At 34.2% G+C, this 15,267-nt stretch overlaps 1 protein-coding gene across 2 annotated transcripts; it reads left to right on the forward strand.

Annotated features, from left to right (window-relative positions):
• The first annotated feature begins 5,992 nt into the window (after positions 1-5,992).
• On the forward strand, positions 5,993-12,788 carry LOC132180804 (shaggy-related protein kinase epsilon). 2 transcript variants are annotated; one of them, XM_059593764.1, is made up of 13 exons: positions 5,993-6,186; positions 7,227-7,446; positions 7,548-7,640; positions 9,173-9,232; positions 9,347-9,619; positions 10,130-10,204; positions 10,278-10,334; positions 11,103-11,243; positions 11,384-11,434; positions 11,550-11,645; positions 11,743-11,826; positions 12,277-12,379; positions 12,454-12,788. In XM_059593764.1, exons 2-13 carry the CDS (start codon positions 7,309-7,311, stop codon positions 12,534-12,536), a joined length of 1,254 nt encoding a protein of 417 aa, XP_059449747.1. In that variant the 5' UTR covers positions 5,993-6,186; positions 7,227-7,308; the 3' UTR covers positions 12,537-12,788. The 2 variants fall into 2 exon arrangements, with proteins under 2 accessions (XP_059449747.1, XP_059449748.1); XM_059593765.1 differs by having other exon boundaries at positions 7,304-7,446.
• The last annotated feature ends 2,479 nt before the right edge of the window (positions 12,789-15,267 follow it).

Below are 15,267 nucleotides of genomic sequence, written 5' to 3' on the forward strand. Positions count from 1 at the left end.
TTTTCTTTTTTCTTCTTTTTTAATTTTTTTTAAAAAAATAAAAATAAAAATTAATGCCTAAAACGATGTCGTTTTAGGCTGGGTAATTTTAGGACACAAAACGACGTAGTTTTGGGAAAGGGTAAAATGGGTATAAAACATTCAAAACGACGTAGTTTAATGTTAAAGGGGTCCAAAGTGAGAGAAAATGGAAGTTCAGGGGGCTTAAATGAGAGTTTTGAAAATTCAGGGGGGGCTTTTCAAATCGGCTGGAACTTCAGGGGGGTTTTCTGAAGTTTTCCCAAATTGTTTTTATTCTTTTTTTATTAGATCCCACGATTTGTTACTTTCATGAACTACCATCTGAAAAAAAATATAAAAAATAAACTTATATGACCAGCCAATTAGAATAATATTGATCAAACAAAAAAATAAACGCTTTTACAACTTGTTAACATGTGTCGGATTGTGATCAGAAGATGTTAAATTTTTTTAGCGACTCTAATCACATTAACAAATTGTAAGGAGATGTAAGTGTAAGATCATTAATGCTAGTCTCATATTCTCACATTAATTATTTACTATTACGGGGGCTCAATATTGTATGCTTTAAATTAGGGGTTGCAATTCGTGTTCGCGAATCGGATTCAAATCGTGTCAAGGCATGTGTATAAGACTATATAGGTCAACCCTAACTCAACTCATTTAATTAAACGAGCCAGTCTCCTTAACCTAAAATTCTAATTTTGTATTTGGATTTGTATAGGGTTCGTGGGTTATGTCAAAAATTGTCTGCTATTATGTCTAGTATCAGGTTCAGATCATATCAAAACATGAATATAAAATTATAAAGATCAACCCTAATTCGATTCTTTCAATTAAATAGTTCAGACTCCTCAACTCTAACCCTTTATTTAAAATTTTTTAAAAAAAAACTCTAACAATTTAATTCCATGTTAAGTTTACATCAAATTCGTAAATTATGTCAAAAATTACGGTCATATTTTAAATCTCCAACGCCTCGAGTGTATGTCGTATGTCTTAATTAAATTAATACATATTCTAGAACAAGGCCACCATGGCCACCATGGTATTGCTGTGTTTAGGATTTTAGTTTGGAAGGATCCGGACAATGGTGTTGGCCCATCACTTTCCCCGCGATATACATATCTTTATGATATGATCTTGGTGGGGGCTCGATTTGGAATATGAGTATTTAAATTGGGTGAGCTTAGTATATAGAAGAGGTTTAATTAAGGCTTAACTTTTCACATATAAATTAATTAATTAATTAAAAAATGCAAACCATTCCCTCCAAGATGATATGACAATGTAGAGTAAGGAGGAGTTTAGCACAAAAATAATAAATATCGAACAAATACACAATATCCACATCTAGAACACATAAATTCATAATCTATAAAGAATAGAATCATCCCCCTTTGCCATAAATTATGGAGACAATTACTCGCACGCCAAAAGAGGAGATTTCGTGCAATATTGTTAGGTTATGTGGAGTCCGATTTGTATCAAATCCGGTTTGCACCCGACTTGATCCAACATTAAAAGTCCTATAGTTTAAATGAGATTTTTTTTTTTCGACTTAGTTCATAGAGCGGAGGCTTGGGCAACAATATTTTTTGACCCGTTTTGGTGTTTAGAACCAATTGGTAGTCTGAAATTTTGTGGACATATCTTCTAATAAATTTTTGTGTTTTGTGATTATTTATTTTTGCATATCACCGGTTTGAATAAATATAATAAATTTTCTAAGGACTGATATGAAAATGGTGTTATCGTGTCAATTGAATTGATGGACCGGGTGTCAGATTGATACTTTATGAGACTTTTGGAATGACACGTTAAATTAAATTCATCTACTGTAAAACGTTTAAGGTACATCAACATGCATGCATATTCGTACAAAACAGTTTGTCATAGATTCGGGTACTTGGGTTGTATGCATGTTTTGGTCACACTACACGTCATGCATACATATACCATGAGTCATAATTAATTAGCTAGCCTCTTTTAAATTAAATTAAATCCTAAAATCATTACATCGACTCTCGAATGTTCATGTGGCCTCCGAAAATAGGAAAAAAGAAAGAAAATTTGTACGTAGCACACAATATGGCCCAGAAAACGAATCAAAGTATGCTTAAAAAAAGCCATTAAAAGCGGCAAGGGACAAGGCAAAATCTTGGAATAAACCTTATGAATGACATCAAAAGATGTAGATGTGGGCCATCATCCTTAATTCCACAGATGGATTAATTGTCAATTTCCTCTTTTTCTTTTTCTTTTTTTTTGTTTTGTTTGTGTGTGAAAGTGATAGTTACATGTGATTCTTCTTGTTATCGTCTTTTATAAAAGAAAACCGTTAAATTCGTTTCCCCAGATATCATGCCATGGCTTTAGGGATTGGCCTCTCTACAGTACGTATAACATAAGGAAGACGATACTTTTGGGGTTAATTCTCCTCACCTGGCCTTTCACCAATTTCATGTCCCATCGGTTTAGCTCTTTCAAAATACACAGTTTTAAAAAATTAACTGTTTGGTAAAATTACATTTCATTCGTTTTAATTGTGTGTTTTTAAAAACGCACTCTATTATCTATTATGCAACATCGTTTCATCGCCTAAGATTGGAGGATCCCCAACCTCTTTTGCTTGGACGGCTATATATATATAAGTGCAAACGTTTGTGCTCATTATGCGGCACTATGGGCAGCAACTACTAGATCCTTTTATGACGGCATTCTCTTTTATCCCCTCCTCTCAGCTCTATTCCTATTCACCTATTGTTAATGGAAAAGTCACTCCTTCTTTGATTTAGGCCCGTTTAGTTTTTTTTTTTTTTTCTTTTTTTTTTGTACCAATAATAATAATAATAATATCATTTTTTAAATCGCACTCCCAAACATCAAAATGCCTTATATGCAATCTTGTTTAGACTTTAGCCTGCAAAATCACATGGCCAGACACTTTATAAATTGAGTTCTAGAACTCTAAAAGAGATAGAGGTTCAAAATTTCAATACAATTATTGATATTACTTTTGTCCCATACAAAGTATGTACAGATTATTATATTTCTAAAGTAGTAAGCAGTCATCTCCAATAATTACTGCACAAAATCACCGGAATTAGCAGTAGGAAGAAGAAGCAGCATAACTCACAGAAGACGCAATGTTTGAAAATAGAGTACTAAATCCGTGATACCAACGTTACATTGATCACGCCATGTTATTAGCACTCCACTGACCATCAGGGGGAATAATATGCACCCCATTAAATATAATTAAAATCTTGAGGAACAAATTCAATGTTCCTTCTCATAAACTCCAATTACATCCACTCTATTATTACACATGTGAGTTTGACTTCCAACTCACAACATTGAATTATGATTTAGATCGATTAGAGCAAAGCTTTTTTTTTTTTTTTTTCAGATTGAGTTGAAATACATGTAATTTTTATGTGCATTTTAAAAGAAATGTGAGAATTACATGTCTTTAAGGACAAATGTCACGTATGTTCTATTAATCGTGTTAAAAATGTATGCAAGGATGGCGTATTCTAAGAACTTATGTCAATTAACCAGTAACACCCTTTAATGTTGCCAATTTGAACTAGTTCTAGTGGACCTAAGGATATGAGGCCTAATGTAATAGAGGCCCATCACTTGCGCCACCGATAAGGAGATGACACATGTCACACTTGACAAGCTCTTTGAAAAAATATTGAATCGTGATTTTAGTAACTTGATCTACCTAAATTGATTGTTCTTGTTTCTTGAGGTGTGCAATGACCCGGCCGTCCAATTATAAATATTGATTTGTTCAATCTCATAAATGCAAGCTTTATAGCATTTGCTTTGGATTTTTCATAATATTATAATATTCTTACATAATTGAATTTAGGAGAAATTTCAAACTCCTAAGTACTACTACGCGTTTTGAGAATACTTCCAATTTTTTTTTTTTTTTAAAAAAAAATCTCAATTTAACACTTTAAATTATCAATTTGATTCAATTGACCGCTCCCTCATTCAAATTTAGCGGTTAACCCTTACCGGAAATTATTAAAAAGACTAAATTACCCTTCAATTTTTTGTTTTAATTTTTATTTTGAAATTGAGGGTAAATTTAAAATTTTATTTTATTTTTTAAAAAATAGGTATAAATGTTATTTTATCACTTTTAACGTTTAAAATTTAACAGATGGGGTACATGTTGCATTAAATTAAAAATTCAAAGAGTGAAATTAAGAATTTTTAAAATTTTGGAGAGTCTTCTCAAAATACGTAATAATTCTCCTTAAATTTATCTATCAACTTAATCTTTTGAAATAACCTAAGAATATTATTAGGGATTATATTTTAATCCGAGGGTTCTAACAACAATCTAGAAAGTGTTTGGCATCTTCCTTCGCTTTGAAAATGGTTGCTTTTTGACACCTTTTTTTTTTTTTTTTCTAATTTAAATACAAAATTAATCAAACGTACGTTAATCAATCACCATCAGGAGGTGTTTTCCATTATTCCTTTTTCTTTTTTCCTTTATCTGTATAGTCTGCATCGATCACATGCATGCATGGTTGAATTTAGTGCAGAGTTCTTAGAAATCTGTAAAAAAAGATTCTTGTACTTGTTTTTTGTTTTGTAAATAAGATTCTCGTACTTGAATCCCCATAAGTGATAATTAACGGTTAGATCTTTGTTGTTCTTCGTTACTCAAGGTTGATTTAGTATTGTTTTTAAGAGATGGCTCAATTAATTCTGAACTACGCCTCGTAAAGCGAAGGCCACTAGTTTGAATTCCTCCTCATTCTTTTATGTAGACACGTCAAAAAAATAAATAAAAAAAAAGTCTGGTTTAGTACTGAAAAATGATTCATTCAAATTAGACTAAGTTTGTAGCATAAAACTATAAAAGGATTTAAAAGCTACTTTCTAGTCTATTTTTCAGACATGCATGCACATTGCTTCAATAGGTGCACATCATAGAGGCATCAAAAACAACAATTTCTGCAATGGACTCTTTTCCTTTCTTGTCCCCAGCTCCCACACTTTTTCCTAACACTTTCTGGTGCTGAGGCCAAGTCTATCCACTTGAATAAGCATTAACAAATGAGAATGTTAGGAATTCTCCCTTTCTTTCTAGTGTTTTACCCTCCGACCTTCTTATTTTTTATATTTTTTTATATTTTTTTCTAGCAAAAATATAACCAAACTTATGTCCTCTCATAAGATTTGATAATTATTCGATACTAAATTTGAAACTTGGACAATATTTTGTTGATTATGGCCTATAGATAACCTGATATATTTTAAACCGTTTATTTAAAATAAATTATTCAAATTAGAGTTGTTGCACCCCAAAGGTGGTTCGGCCGCATTATGTGACAGGTTGACAATCAAGGAAACATTGATAGGGTGGAGAAGTGGCCGAAAACAATATTCTAACAATTTGTTTTCACATTGTAGGAAACGTGGTAAATTTTGAACCGTTTATTTAAAGCACCATGTGCAACTTCTTGAATAAGGACATGTCATATATTATCTCCTGATTCTTTCCTTATTCTCTTAAATTTCAAAATTACCATTAAATTTGTGGGTCAATTTGAGTTTCTCACATATCCAATGTCAATTTTGAAATTTGGAAAAATGAAAGAAGAAGCGGGAGAAAAAAGAAATAATTTATTGCACGGAATCTCGATGCGTGCCAATGGCTAACTCAAGACAATACCCAATGGGATGCCCATGGACCATGGCCATTTCCAGCCCAATTCAACAAAGGAAATTCAATCTGTGAGGCCCAAATTTGTACCTTGGAGCAATAGGAGATGTATGCTATCATTTCTTGGTCTCCGAAGCCGGTGAAGACCATGACGTCAGTCTCTAACTCACCCAACCACTTGCTCCCACGTGTCAAACTAGAGTCCAAAGTTTGGACGTGAAAACTGACTCTTAACTAAAATTGATAAATGCCCGTTGGGTTCCGGTCTGCCGGTTCAGAATCTGAGATACACAGAGCATCCAAAGAAGAGTCTCTCTCGCTTACTCTCAGTCAAACCCGTAAGAAACTCCTCTGAAATTTCGAAGGCTCTTTCTCTTATTTTACTAGAAAATCTCTGTTTGCGCGTTTGGATCGAAGAAATTGCAAAATGTGAGGGATTTACAGCTTCACACTTCGCAGCACAGGTAGATATACTTCTGTGCTTCTACTTAAAGTTCTGTTTGGTTTCCAAGAAAAGAGGCAAAAAGCGAAGGGGAGAGAGTTTTTGTTTTTACTTTATGGTTGCTTTGATTTCTGGAAAATGAGGGAGTCGAGCTAAGCTGAGATTGGCGGTTGCTTTAGGCTTGGTTCAGTGGAGTTGAGAAGGTTACGATTTTGAAGTTTTTTTTTTATTTTCCTAGTTTTCTATTTTCTCAGCAAACAAGTTGAGTGTTTAGGTCTCTTTGTTATGCACGAAGAAGATTCTCTCTCTCTCCCTCCCTTTTTTAGTTTGAGGTTACGAAATAGCTGCCACTGCCTTTTGTTTTGACTTGAGCTGATTTTGGTGGCTACAGATTCGGCATTTTGAGTTTTTGGCAAGTTTCTATATTTATATTGAAGTGCATCAGATTAGGGATGTGGCTGACTTAGTACTTTGTTTGGTTGCTAAGAAAAGTTCAGAAAAATTATGCCTTTTTATTATATGTTGGATTTACAAGGGGAAAAAATAAGTATTGGGGTATTGTTAGGGTTGTAGGAATCTATGTTATCAATCTATTGGCATGTAAATAGTTAAACCAAAATCTATGAATGTACGATATGAAATGGAGAATGTGGTTGTGTTTAATCAAATGAAAACTTTATGAGAGTATACATCTGCTGCTTCTTTGAAATCTATACAGCTTACAAATACAGTGTAGCTAGGTTAAGCGCATAATAATGACATGATGTTATATATATTAAATATTTCAAGGGCACTGCAATAAAATGCTAGCAGATTTATCTTAATACCCGATATTGTTGCTTAGAATTAACGCACTCTTGGTAAGTATATTATGTTTCTCAAGTTAAATGTTTTCTGATAAGTTAATCATGACAATGTGTGTTTAGTTGCGATGGGTCCATGATGCCACATTATTGCTCAGTTTATGAGTTTCACTTCATATCTCAATGAGTAGTATGTACTATTGTTGCGTCAGAGTTTGTGATATTTTCACCTCTTTTATTTATTTATTTTTTTCCCCAGGTTATAAGGCTTGCACTTGTTGACATGGATTGTGTTTTCTAAGAAACTGCATATATCTCGCCTCTATATCTCTTCAGTATTTATGGCTTCCGCTGGCATAGCTCCTCCCAGTGTGGCTCCTTCTTCAGCCGTCGGAAAACCTGCCGGCGAGGCAATGATTGTTGATAAGCTCCCAGAGGAAATCAATGAAATGAAGATCAGGGATGAAAAGGTTGAAAAGGTTGGCTTCTCAAATATATCTGAATCACCTTTTGTCATTGTATAGTCAGTTTTTGTTTTATTCTCCATGTCTTTTCTTTATTGATGGTTTCTGTGTGGTAGGAAATGGAAGCAACAGTGGTCGATGGAAATGGAACTGAAACTGGACACATTATTGTAACTACGATTGGCGGTCGAAATGGTCAACCCAAACAGGTAGACAAGCGAAACACTATATTTGTAATTGCATCAGCTCTAATTAAGTTTTGACTGCAGAGAGTACGGTTAAGTATACTCTTGTGGGTATAAAAAGATTGAGTCCCACCGTGGAAATATGCCAAGAGTGTGAGTGGTTAATATAGCATAATCGGGTCCAAACTCATACACTTAAGCTTTTGGGTTGAGTAGCGTCCCAACATGCTATATTATTGTCTCATTAGAAGATTCTCTATGGTGTCAACCTCCCTAACAACTGGTATTAGAACCGACAATTGTGTGTGCTATGGTAGAGTGGACAAAGGATCCTTGGACTAAGGAAAAAGGTGAAAGGTGCTGGCATCGACGATGATCCTTAGAGTAAGAGGCAAAGGATCATGGCATGGGCACGAACATGGATCCTTGGAGTATGGGCAAAGGTGCAAAGTGTGAACATAAACAAGGGTCTCTGGATTAAGGGGCAAAGGTTCACAGCACAACCACAAACGAAAGTCCATGGAGTAATGGAAAAAGTACATGGCACAAACAAACCACATAGCACCCAAGTGATCTTGGAGATGGCCAATACGATTGATATAAAAAAAAGATTTCTGTTTGTAGGGAAGTGTAGCAATGTGGCGATGGACTCACACGCGAGGGGGAAATTTTTGAGTATACATGTGTGAGTGTGAAAAGACTAAGTCACATTGAAAAGAAGTCATAAGTGTGATTTGTTAATATAGCATAGTTTGGTCCAAACCCCTAGGCTTAAGCTTTTAGGTTGAATGGTGTCCCAATGTGCTATATTATGGTCTCACTGAAAGACTCTCCAAAATGTCTATCTCTTTAACAAGAACATCACATGTACCTCTGTGAGATAGATCATTCTGGAAGAAAAAAAAAAATTAAAAAAAAAAATTAAAAAAATTGAGAAGTTAGTTGTGAGAGGCCATGAAGCTCCATGTCTTTATCTTGAAAACTAAATCAGAAAGGAAATGACATCGATAATTGTGGCCATCGAGATATCATAGGTAGAAACTGCTGATTTGATGCAATAAATAGGTTATAGGGAATTCATTGTAAACTCTAAAATATATATTTATACAAACCTAGTGACAGGTTTTCTGGAGTTGGGCTTCTGAGTTTCAGCCTTTTCGTTTCTTGGATCATGTGTGAGCTTTTAGCATGTACACCACTTGATATGAATACATACAACTCTTCAGATACTTCTATTCTTTTTGAATCGTGCACATTCACACAAAGGTTTTTTAAAAAAATTCATGTTCTTCTCCTTGGAAAATGTTTTTCCATTGCAAGCTTTTTTTTTTTTTTTTTTTTTTTTTTCTTTTGTTAAGTAATGTATATTAAGAAAACGCGCAGAGGGGCACAACCCAAGTACACATGAAGTATACAAGCGGAACCCGTACGACGTAGAGTTACTCATGAAGTAAACCACACACACTGATTAATTTGTTGAAGTTGATGAGTTACTTTAACCTTTCATTTGACATTGTTAAGTTCTCTAGCTTTAATTTTTCTGATGTGTACTGCAGACCATAAGTTACATGGCAGAGCGCGTTGTGGGCCAGGGTTCATTTGGTATTGTGTTTCAGGTGACGCTTTAATTGCAAATCATAAGTTATCTATATTGATAGCTGATTTTTTTGTAGCCTTTTTGATAAGGATTACAGATAATTATTTGAAACCTTAAACATTCTATTTTGCAGGCTAAGTGTCTAGAAACTGGAGAAACTGTTGCAATCAAGAAGGTATTGCAGGATAAGAGATATAAGAACCGTGAGTTGCAAACGATGCGCCTTCTTGATCATCCTAATGTTGTGTCTCTCAAACACTGCTTCTTCTCAACCACGGACAAAGATGAGCTCTATCTCAATTTGGTGCTTGAATATGTACCTGAGACTGTATACCGTGTAGCCAAGCACTACAGCAAGGCAAATCAGCGGATGCCCATGATATATGTCAAACTCTACACATATCAGGTTATTTATGCTGTCATTTTTTTTTTCTTTCCTTTTTTGTGTAAGAATGTTGTTGTTTAGAATGTGTTATCTTGGCTATACTTTGTAATAGACTATTTTAGCAGATTTGTGATTATCCAGTGCAAGTAAGCTAATTAGAAGCTACTTATGGTAAGGCGGATTTTTATTTTATTTATTTTTATGTTGGCGCATATGAGTATCCATTTTGATGAAGACAGAGAAATAGGTGTAAGACCGTTACACTTCCTCATTATGAGCATGCCCATTTGGGCATAGCATAAAAAAATCAACTTTTTCTTCTCTTAGCTATTTTAGATCACCTTACAGACACTGTTGATATTGGAAACGGAACCTTCTATCAAGAAGTAAATGTGATATAATAATGGCAGTAGATAAAATTCTATTATATGAATTATTGCAATATTAGGGAACTAGTTCTTGATCTCCAGAATATCTTGTTTGCATATAGTGGCTATACTGTGATATATAATACCTCTTGGATTTTGGCAGATATGTAGAGCTTTGGCATATATTCATGGAGGCATAGGTGTGTGCCACAGGGACATTAAGCCACAGAATCTACTGGTTTGTATTTGAAAATTATGGATTTTTCCTTAATGAAATTGGATCCTATTAATAACACAATTTCTTGTTACAGGTTAATCCTCATACTCACCAGGTCAAGCTATGCGACTTTGGAAGTGCAAAAGTTCTGGTAGTATTTTTTTGCCTTGTCTCTTGATTTCCTAATGTCATATGCATAGATAACTTTTAGTTGCATAGTTCTTGTGAGAATGGCAAGATCTAACTTCTAGTTGTCAGTTTTTGTATTTGAAGATGTTAGAATGTAGTAAGATAACTTGAAATGGTTGATATTTGCATGTTTATTAAGAAGCTAATAGATTGAGCCTAGTTAGCTCTGTAAGCACTTCCTGATAGATACCTACAGAGAGAGTCCTAGACTTTCCTTACGTGGTCTTTGCTAGGAAACTAAATGAGGGATAAGATGAGATCTTAATACTTGTCTTTGGTGAGTTCAAAGTGTTGTTGTTGTTGTTGTTTTTTTTTTTTTTAATCATTAAGGTTCAGAGATAGTGAAGCGAAATTTACTAAGGAACCTTAAAAAATTACAGTATAATATCACCCCCTAGCAGATATCTTCTTCTTCTTCTTCGTTTCTTTTCTTTGCCTTTTTCCTTGCAAATTTATTTTTTAGACCTTTTAGTTCTTAGAATGATAAAAATGGATGGATGAATACAGAACCATGGATTAAAGAAGTGAAGTTCTGGATTTCATTTGCAATTATGCATGGTCTAGCCTTTAAGACTTGTTTGAGTGTATCTTTTTTCTGTCTTCTTCAAAATCTTTTGCCACATGATGTCAATGGTATTCCCTCAGGTTGGGCCTTAATTTTATGAGCTCTGATTTTATTACCTCAACCTCCTTATGAATCTGTTGCTTCTTTATTTATCATCTGGAACAGGTAAAAGGCGAGCCAAATATATCATATATTTGTTCTCGTTATTATCGAGCACCTGAACTCATATTTGGAGCAACTGAATACACTACTGCAATTGACATCTGGTCTGTGGGTTGTGTTCTCGCTGAGCTGCTGCTTGGACAGGTTCTCTGCAAATCAGAAAATTTTACTTTTTAGCTGGGTACTTTTTTTTTTCTTGGATTCACTTAATGTATAGCAGGGAATGATTGAGAATATTGCTGCTTTCTTTTTTCTTTTTCTTTGGGCCTTCCCAAAACTTTTAGCCTCTCTTTCCAGGTGAAAGTGGAGTTGATCAGCTTGTTGAAATTATTAAGGTAAGATCTCAACCTTTTGTGTGAGTGAGAAAATTTCCATCATTAGATAAACTTAAGTTTTGATTGATCGTCTTTCGTAAATCAAACATAATTGAATAAGCTTTTCTTAAAATAGGTGCTTGGTACCCCTACTCGTGAGGAAATCAAATGTATGAATCCAAACTATACAGAGTTTAAATTCCCACAAATCAAGGCCCACCCTTGGCATAAGGTGAATCCCCTGGCTTCCGTGTTCCACATTTTCTGCTGATGATGTTTTCTACATGATACATGCAGATTTATCTGATCTTGTCTTCTTTTGCACACAGATATTCCACAAGCGCATGCCCCCAGAAGCAGTAGATCTTGTTTCAAGACTTCTTCAGTACTCTCCTAATCTACGGTGCACTGCTGTAAGTATCTCCATTTGCTATTCGTTTTGTTGTGATGCAAGTGAAGGATTAGATTAATCTTTTCTATCAGCCATTCAGTTTACCGTGTGGAAATTTCCTTTATACTTTTCATATGGCTTGCCTTGTCAAAACCTATGTGTGTGGTTTCTTTCATGTTTATATCTGTTGTCTCTTTACCAAAAAACCTTAGCATTTCTTTGAATGAACAATGAAAAATGATGTCCCTTTTGTTGCCCAGTGTGAATAATTCCATCATTTCTTAGATTTTAAGTTATGATCCTAGATTCCACACCCTATACTTATTTGAATGCTATGTAAAATGAAATAACAACGTAAATGGCTCAGGGAAATAAAGAACAAGATAAATGATCATTTCCATGGAATAACCAATTCTCTGCTACTGTTTTATCATTGTCAATCTGATGATCAACTGTCATATATCTTTTGCAGTTAGAGGCCTGCATCCACCCATTTTTCAATGAGCTTCGTGATCCTAGCACCCGTCTCCCTAATGGACGCCCCTTGCCACCTCTCTTCAACTTCAAACCTCAAGGTTATTCTCTTTCTCTTTTTCTTCCTCTAACTATGCTTGAAGGCATGAACTGATCTGGCCAATACCATCTGTAGAGCTGAAAGGAGCAACTTCTGAGCTCCTGTCCAAACTGATACCAGAGCACGCCCGAAAGCAATGCCCCTTCCTTGCTTTGTAGATTGCAACATCAGTGCTGAATGAATGGAACAAACCATTGTAATATGGTTTCTGCAGAAGTTAGTGCCGACCTGTTTGTTGTTCTATCTAGTTTCGACTTTAAAGTATTTGATTGACAAATGATGTTGGTATTTACCCTTTGGTTTTTTGGGCTGTGGACGCATATTATTATTCTGTTAAGACTTGCGAGTGATTCTAAGTGGGTCGTGTCTGTAATCATAAAGTAGCTGCTTAATGTATAGTTTTGCCTTCAGCTCTTTTTCTCTCTTCCATGGACCGGTTCGGTATGCTTGGGTGTGGCCAAACCGGTTTGGACGATTCGAATGGAGATGATCCATTTGACCCGACCATGTTTGATTTTGAAACAAATTGAACCTGTGGACTAATTACTAATTAGGAATGAACCACAGGTTTGATCCAGTTCGGTCAGGTTGTTTTGGCGAGCCAGTTCAGGTGGAACCAATCTGAGCCGCTCTCATTTGGGTTCAGACAGTTCAAGCTGACTCAATTTGGACCGATTTTGGGTCGGGTTTGGCTTGGTCTAGTCATCTTTTTGCTACTAAAATTTTATGGCGAGTCAATATAGATAGACACAACATCTTAATAGGTCAATAATGTCAAAAAAAAAAAAAAAATCTCAATGCGCATTTCAAGTTCTCATGAGCATTACATATCATAAAAGGCATCACTCTTACTCTAGCATTTGACAATACTCCACCTCCCCGACCTCAATATTTTCTCTATTGCTAAAGTTTCTCTTTACCAAGTTGATTTCATTTACCATTTTAACCTTCTCCCAAATGATTAAAAATAGAGAGTAATGGAAATTCACTCATGTTGAGGATTATAAAGTCATGAATTTAGTTGTTTTAAATTCATTTAAAGACGAGAAATGATTACTGCATATTTTATAATTTATAATCTTTGTTTTTTCTTTTTTATCATATTATTATTACTATTACAAATAATGTTGGGAATTATTATGACTATATAATTTAGTGAAAAGTACAAATAAAAGAGAAAAAAACAGTACACAGATGCTTGTGTCTAGAAAAGTGAGCAGCTAACTTTTTCCTATTATGTTAAATTATTCGCTTAAATTGATAATAAATGATGAATTTAATTTTTTAATTAATATTTTAATAACGTATGTGATTAACACTTTTTTATCTGATAAAATAAATATAATCTTTTAAAAACGTATTTAGGTGGATTAGAAGGTGTGTTAAAAAAATAGGTATATATAAGGACAATATGGGAAGTCAAATGAGTAAATATGAAAATATGAGGTCAAGATTTAAAGTTTGTACATTTAAGAGTCTATATAAAATTGATATCGATAGTCTTTTAAAAAGTTTAAATAATATACACCATTAAATATATTAATTTTAATTCATATAAATGGATAGTGGCTAGTAGTGACAATGACATGCATTGATAATTGGAATGCAGCAGTAAAAATGATAATAACACTTACATAGATTGATAATAGGGTAGTGGGAGCCAACTAGGAAATGTTTGTAATTACATTTCTGGGCTTGTTTCAACCCAAAAGGAGGGATCAAATTAGGAAGTTAGCTTGCAGAGGTACTTGCACAAAATCCCTTCAAAGAGTACTTTCACAAGGAAACTTACCCACTAGTTTTCAGAATATTCTCATAATGGAAACATCACAGAATATTTATAACATGCTCCACCTGTAAGGCCTTTGCAGAAGAGATCTCTATTACCTTTTCATTCATAATATACGAGCCATCGTCTCTTAAAAATATTTGTATTCAATTATCGCTAAAATGAAGAATTATGTTCTCTGAAACGTTCTTAAAAAATTATTATCATTTGATTTGTGATAAATTATTATTAAATTTATGCATAGGAATAATATGAGATTACTAGCGGCCCCTAACTGATTGAGTTATTCTTTAAGAATCAGGATAATACGAGAAGTTAAGTATGACTATATGAATTAAAAAAAAATTATTATTATTATTATTATGAGATGGGAAGAGTGGTAAGAACATTAGCTTTGGACTAGCCAAATACTATTTTAACCAAAATTTGTCTAAAATCGCCCCACATTGGACTCTCAAAAGCTACCATATATTTTGGATTTGCAAGAATTCCTCTCCAAATGTAGAGAGTAATTGCAGAAAAGGCAACAAATTTTATATTCTCTCCCTCCCTCTCAAGCCACTTGTAGAAGTTAGAACCCTTAAGTTGGAGATTGAGAGGCATCATCACGAGAAGTGATAAAGCGGCAATGGAAAGGAGCAAAGTGCAGCTTCCGCCTACGATCAAGAGGAATTGAGCGGCGTCTACATTGCAGTGGCACTCAATCTTGTAGCGCATGGCTTGTGCGAGATTCGACACTGGTCGCGTCGTGGAGCTTCATTGAGAGGAAGATAAAGCCCCGTTTGACAACTCATTTTTCCTCTCATTCTCTTTTTCCTAAAAAAATTAACTTAAAAAATATTATAACCTTTTTATTTTTATTTTTTATATTACATTAATTTTTTTATTATTATTACTTAAATAAAAAAATTATACAAAATAAAAACTTTTTTACTTTAAAAAAAAAAAAAAATTTAAAAAGGGAAAAGTTCACATAACCCCCTCAAACTACCACTCAATTGACAATGTCCCCCCCAAACTTTCAATTGTGACAATGTTCCCCCCAAACTACCAAAAATTGTCAATGTTTCCCCCAATGACAAAATTACCCTCAGTAAATT

The sequence above is a fragment of the Corylus avellana genome, chromosome ca5 (assembly GCF_901000735.1).
Source record: "Corylus avellana chromosome ca5, CavTom2PMs-1.0".
Lineage (NCBI taxonomy): Eukaryota > Viridiplantae > Streptophyta > Magnoliopsida > Fagales > Betulaceae > Corylus > Corylus avellana.

Coding starts and splice junctions, on each gene's coding strand:
- LOC132180804 (XM_059593764.1), top strand. CDS start 7,309: ATGGCTTCCGCTGGCATAGCTCCTCCCAGTGTGGCTCCTTCTTCAGCC. Junction 9,233..9,346: donor CATTTGGTATTGTGTTTCAG/GTGACGCTTTAA, acceptor TCTATTTTGCAG/GCTAAGTGTCTAGAAACTGG. Junction 11,244..11,383: donor CTGAGCTGCTGCTTGGACAG/GTTCTCTGCAAA, acceptor CAAAACTTTTAG/CCTCTCTTTCCAGGTGAAAG.